At 61.7% G+C, this 6,316-nt stretch overlaps 1 protein-coding gene across 2 annotated transcripts in view; it reads left to right on the top strand.

Moving 5' to 3' along the window:
- Positions 1 to 400: 400 nt before the first annotated feature.
- The window catches only part of CACNA1C (calcium voltage-gated channel subunit alpha1 C), a 477,743-nt gene continuing 471,827 nt past the window's right edge, over positions 401 to 6,316 (top strand). For both annotated transcript variants that reach the window (XM_024128968.3, XM_028490773.2), the window contains exon 1: positions 401 to 857. In XM_024128968.3, the coding sequence (XP_023984736.2) occupies positions 809 to 857 (49 nt within the window). In that variant the 5' untranslated portion in view covers positions 401 to 808. The remainder of the gene's footprint in view (positions 858 to 6,316) is intronic.

Here is a 6,316-nt window from a genome sequence, read left to right as displayed (position 1 = left end):
GCGCGAGGGGTGTGTCCGGGCGGCATGCGGGCCGAGGCGCGGGCGGCGGGGCGAGCGGGGGCTCGGGCTGGGCTGGAGTCGGCGCCGCGCGCCCCGCGCCGTGCGCCCCGTGCCGTGCGTCCGGCCCCGCGCGCCGCCGCCACATCTGGAAGCGTTCAGAGCGTCCGCCTGGGGCGCGCCGGGCGGGCGGGCGGGCGGGGCGGCGGGCCGCGGGGTGAGCGCCGCGCTCCGCGCTCCTGCCGGCGGCTCCCTCTCGCCGCCTCTGCAGAAACAGCTCCTGCCAGAGCGGCGCGCGGCGCGGCCCGGAGCGGCGGCGCCTTCCTGCCTCCTCGCCCTCGGGACTCGCCGGACCTTCGGGCAGGGAACAGCGGAGCAGGGCCGGGGAGGACGCGCCGAGAGCGGGCGGAGACGGTTCAGGCCGGCGGCCGGCGGGCCTCTCCCGCCCTGGGGTCCGCGCTCCCCTCTCCCCTCCCGCCTCCTCTCGCTCTGCCTCCCCATTTATTTTTTTCAAATGCTGTGGCCGCCAGAGGTGCGGCGCTGAATTCTTGGAAGGGGCCCGGATGTGCTGAGATGCACTACAATTTCACTGAAGGAGGCAGTAGTGGAAAGGATCAGTTTTTGGTGTTTGATGCAATAATGGGAATCAGGTAATCATCAGAAGGGAAGAAGAGCGACTGCAGATCCACGGCTTCCTCGAATTTTGCACGAAAGCCGCCGGCCTCGGAGGAGGGATTAGTGCAGACCCGCTCGGGCGTGTTTGACATTTCTTCCTCTTTGTGGCTTCTCCTTTTCAAACAATTCTTGGTCCATGGTCAATGAAAACACGAGGATGTACATTCCGGAGGAAAACCACCAAGGTAAGGCTGGACCCCGCCGCCGCGCCCGCCGGCCTCGCCCGCGCGCCCCGCGGCCCCGGCCGGTCTCCTCCGCGCGCCCTTCTGCCCCAGCGGCCGCGGGCCCGCGAGACCCTGGCCGAACCGCGCGGAGCCCGAGCGGAAAATCCCCGCCCCTCCCCCGCCCGCGCCCGCGGCCCCCGAGCCGCGCGTCCGGAGAATTCCGGGCGAGGGGAAAAGTTCCCAAGTGTCTGCTCCGGCCTCGCTGGCTCGCGCTCGCCGGGAGAGCCCGACTACCCGGCCGGCGACGCCCCAGCCCGCTGGGCCGGGGTCCTCGCCTCGCCCGGGCGCGGCTGGGAGCGCGCGCGCGCGCCCCGCACCAGGCCGGCCGGCGCCCCCGCCCGGGCAGCGCGCTCCAGGGGGGCGGCTTCGAGTCTTGGCGCCTCTCCCTTCCCCTCTCCCTCTCTCTCCCTCTCCCTGTGGACCCCCCCCATCTCTCTCTCTCTCTCTCTCTCTCTCTCCCTCCCTGTGTCCCTCCTCTTCGGCTCACCTACACCCACCCACCTCTTTGCGGCCACTGACCCCCGCGCGCCCACGCCCCGTGTGTTCTTGTTCGCACCCACATGTGGGCTACAGCACCTGAGGATGTCAGCGTTTAGAACTCGGGCGGTGCGTGGGCTCCGCTTTTTCATGTGTCAGGCGGTAATAAAAGGGTGTGCCGAGCTCACGCGGCTGCACGCTGTCGCCCAGCGTTTTCCCAGTATCTCCATCCTTGGCATCGAGTGTCAGCAGCTCCCCCTGCAAGGGGGAAAGGCTTTCAGGCAACTCCCCACTTCCTGGAAACTTTCTCCCTCCCCCCTCCCCCGCCGCCCGTATTAACAAGTTATTGTTTTCGGGCACTGCCCTGCAATTAAGATCACGATGGAGCGGAGAGGGACGGTCTTGCCGGAGTGCGGCCGCCTCCAGCTCCGTCTCTGCCTTCCCCGTGGCTTCCTCTGCCTCTGGGCGCAGGCTCTGCCCTGTCTCTCCGTTTCCCAAGCCTCCCTGTTTACACTCCTTCCAATCTCTCCCTTCTCCGTACCTGTCGCTGTGGGCCCTGCTACTTCCTGGGTACATCAGGGGCTCCTCTGAGGGCAGCCTGGTGGAGGGGTTGTCTCCATCCCTCCCTCTTCTTTCCAGCCTCCTCCCTCCTTAGGCCCCCAGCCCCACCGCTGGCAGGCAGAGCCCCTACGCTTTAGAGCCAGAGACTGCCAGGCAGCTTCCCTGGTCTCCGTCCAACCTGAAACTGATCAACAGCTTTTGGGCAGCCGTGGGGGAATTTGGGCCTCTTTTGGTGGAAGGGTTGTGTCAAGGGTCGTGGGTTCTAGGGTGAGCCAGGGCTTTGGGGTCACAAGGGAAGCTCTGCCCCTGGATTTCTCTCCCCCATGCCCCACCCCTACCGGTTCCCCTGTCCCCTTCCTGATGGAGGTGTGGATGGATTCGGAGGGAGGCCAGGAGAGGCACAAAAGAAAGGGGGATGTTTGTGAAGAGCGGGGATGGCTTTCTCCCCTCCAGGCTCCCAGCTCGGTCCAGGCGGCCTTGAAGGGGAGAGCCCAGCGGCCACGTCCTCGCTGTCACTGACAATGGCAGCGGCCTGTGGTCGTAATCATGATTCACGTGGTGATGACCCTCAGCAGGTCACAAGGCCTCTTCTCCGCGCAGGACAAACCCTGTCTGGCCCTTTCCTTCCTTCCTTTTGCCCCTTGGTGCCCCAGCGCGCCCTCCCCGCCCGTGTGCAGGGAGCAGACACTCCAAGTAGGCGCCGCGGCCCCACGAGGTCTGTGGGGAAGATGGAGGGGCCGGCAGCAGGGAGCGTGGCCGTGCGCCGCCTTCCCAGCCGCACGCCACAAACACTATGGCAACCTGGATCCCAGTCCTCTCCCTTGAAGCCGCAGTGATTATATAATTCACAGAGCAGTTTTGCCTCCTTTCCCGGATGCGTTTCTCAGGTGTAAGAGCACCAGGATCCCTGTCTCCCCTCCATCTCCCCCCGCCCTGTCCTTGGCACTGCTGGGGTCTTCCTGGGGCAGGAGGGGAGGAGGGTGACGGAGGGGTGGGTGGGCAGACCTGGAGGAGCAGGAACGTCTGCCGGGAAGGGGTTGCTGTGGCTTCATAACTAACGGGGCGATGAGACATACCCAGGGTTGGGCTTTCAGGAGCAGAGAGGGAAGAGGGGCATTACGTCGGGTGGTGACAGCCGAGTGGAGGACTGGAAAAGTTGCCCGGGGCGGGGGTTACATCCTCCTCTTCCCAACGGACTCGAGAGTAGCTCAATGCAAGGCCTTTGCCCCAGTTTTGCAGTGGGGTGTGTGTGTGTGTGTGTGTGTGTGTGTGTGTGTGTGTGTGTGTGTGTGTTGGGGGTCGGGGTGTGGAGACGGGGGTCAGCACGTTGGAATAGCCCGCAGGTTCCCTGAGGGCTGGCCCCCAACCCTGGGTTCAGGCAGGGAGGGTCTCGTGGGCCTCCCCTCACCTCCAGCGCCCCATCCGCTCTGGTCCCACACCAGCCTCCCACTTTTCTGGGCTGATTTTCCATTGCAGCCTCCAGCTAGCAAATGAGTTTCTTAATAGTCAACCATTTAACAAATAAAACATCAGAATGTCCCTTATCTCCTGGAGACAAGGCAGAGGGGGAAACGTGTTCTGGGAGTGGAAGACACATTGTGCTTTTCTTTTCAGAGCACTGCTTAGCGATGCAGCAGAACAGTTATTATCATCATAATAAAGTAATAATAATCACGATCACTGGTCAGAGAGCACTGTTACCTGCACCTCAGCTTGCACAGGTTGAAGAAAGCACGACATTAACTTCTTCTTGGATTCTGCATGGAGGAACCCAGAGAAAAAGGGCTCTTGAGGTTCCAGATATTGTCCCTAGTACTGCTCACATACTTCCCAGTGTATCAGAATACTATACAATAGAATATATTACAAGAATCAATTGTTCCTTATTTCCATGGAGCACATGCTAACAGTATTTAAATGTGCACAACACACACACACTGAATAAGGAAAAGCTATTTTAAATAGATTGCACAAGAGCCTAGAGCCCTTTGGGGACCCGGTGCGTAGCAGACAGGAATACTGGTGGTGCAGCCCTGACACCGTTGCACATTGGGGCCTCGCCTTGGGTGAATGGTTCTCTGCAGGTAGATGCTACAGGTACAGAGATGGTGAGCCGTTGGCCCCTGAGTCTCGGGGATGACTTGGGACTCTTCCTCCTGTTTTCTCTGTGATTTAAAACTGCCCGAGGTGGGTTCTTCTGGGTGTAAGACAGATGCAAAAGGAGACGCAGGGGCGTCCTGGGTGGGGGTCTGAGGCCCTGCTGATCTTTGCATCCCCACCTCCTAGCACAAGGCCTTGACGCTTGACGGATGAATGCAGCCCCCAGAGCAGAGGGGGTGCGCTTTCTGCCTCTTCCAGGAGGTGGCGCCCCAGGGCTTGGGAGTCAGGAGGGGCACCTGCGGGGCTGGGCGAGGGGGCCGAGGCTCTGCAGGGCACTTCTTGCTGCTGTGCGTGCCCGCCCCAGGGCGGAGGCCTCCGAAGACCAGAGTGCCCGCCGCACGCACGCCACGGGCCCCCAGCACGACCCGCCCTCGCTGACCTCTCACCCTCTCTCCGGTAACGAACCCACTTCGGATTTCGCCCTCCTGCCCCAGCCTTGCCTTGATCTCTAGCACAGGCAGCATCCTGCTCGCCTGAACCTGTTACGGCCCTGTATTAATTTCCTCCCCGTATTAATTTTCTCACCAGGGCTTGGTAACCAGAGGGGCCCGGGGGTCCCAGGCCCAGCCTGGGGCCAGCCTGGAGTGTGGGAGCTGGAAAGCCTGGCCGGTAGGGTTGCAGAGCTTGTCAGCTCAAAGGCAAGAAGACATTTTCCTAACTTTATTAGGGGAAAAACACAAAAACAACTGGGTACACTTCACAGCTGTTTATGAATCTGGCTGGTCCCATGCTGGGTAATGGCAGCAAAGCTCCCGAGACCTGGGTTAGGGAGTAACTGAGGTTTGTTCTAATTTTCAGTGATGTGTTCCAGCTCCCGGTGTTGTCTTTTCTATCCCTTTCTCCGCTCAGCTTTCTCGGTTGTTGTAGCGAGTTCCTGGGTCCGAGAGCCCTGGCCTTGGAGCTGAGACTGTGAGGGCGTGGCTGGAGCAGCCCCCTCCTGCCCCGGGGAGCCTCCTGCTGGGGTCTGGCTGTTTGCCATGTGGTGGTGACCAGTCAGCCGGCTGCACCCCGCTGGTCCCCGTGGGGACTCTGGAATCTGTGCTCTGCATTTGAAATCGGTAGACGATTTTCTTTTCCCCGGGTGGACTGAAGAAAGCCGATGGATTGTTTGGGAGACACCTGAGGACTTAACAGCTACACTACTTGGCGAGAGACTCGCACTGATTTAGCCTCCTAGGTTCCGTCCCCACTGTCGCCTAAGCTGACGGTGGGCTCGGAGAATCGGAGAATCGTGCAAACTATCAGGTGCTGAATATTTAATGACACAAGTGCTAAACGTTCTGATAATGAAACAACCTCCCAGCCGTCGCTGTCATTATTAAAATAATTTAGTAAACACCTGTTTACATGAACCTCAGGGTTAGGTACTGCACAAAACAAGTAAAAGTGACAGGATGCCCCTGGGAAAGCGGAGGGCCTTCAGCGCTGTTTCAAAGCCGGGGTGCAGGGACTACCCCGCATCCCTGGGGGGGCAGCAGAATGGGGGCTGACGTGACCCCTGTGTGTGTGGCTCGGGTCCCAGGTGGGGTGCCCATTGCTTAAGGCCAGGCCTTGAGCTGGGGCCCGGGGGGCCTCGCTGCCTCCTTGCCGCGGGCAGGGGACCCGGGAGGCACAGCTGTGAGCGGGCCTCAGGGGCCGCAGGAGGAGGCCCGGCTCCCTGGCGTATCTGGGGGAGCGTGGGGCGCACAGCCGCTCCTTGTGGAACCGAGTTAATCTAAGTGGGGATCCACGGGACAGAGGAGGGCAGTTTGGGCCCGCAGCTCAGGAGGGAAACAGACTTTGAAAATAGGCCCTCACGGGCTTCCCTGGTGGCGCAGTGGTGGAGAGTCCGCCTGCCGATGCGGGGGAGGCGGGTTCGTGCCCCGGTCCGGGAGGATCCCACATGCCTCGGCTAGGCCCGTGTGAGCCATGGCCGGGCCCGTGAGCCATGGCCGCCGAGCCTGCGCGTCCGGAGCCTGTGCTCCGCAACGGGAGAGGCCACAGCAGTGAGAGGCCCTCGTACCACAAAAAAAAGAAAATAGGCCCTCACTTCCCCGGAGACGCTGGGGATTTGGCGTTGGGCAGAGGTGAGGCAGAGGGGGCTAAGTGGCCAGAGCTCGAAATCCCACGGTCCCTTCCTCCAGGCCCCAGCCAGGCTGCCACCGCACGGCCGCTTCACCGTGGTCCTCAGGTGCTGTGTGTGTGTGTGTGTGTGTGTGTGTGTGTGTGTGTGTGTGTGTGTG

This window comes from Physeter macrocephalus, chromosome 6, assembly GCF_002837175.3.
Source record: "Physeter macrocephalus isolate SW-GA chromosome 6, ASM283717v5, whole genome shotgun sequence".
Taxonomy (NCBI): Eukaryota; Metazoa; Chordata; class Mammalia; order Artiodactyla; family Physeteridae; genus Physeter; species Physeter macrocephalus.
The sequence above is the reverse complement of the archived record's forward strand: the minus strand, read 5'-3'. Positions and strand labels throughout refer to the sequence as shown.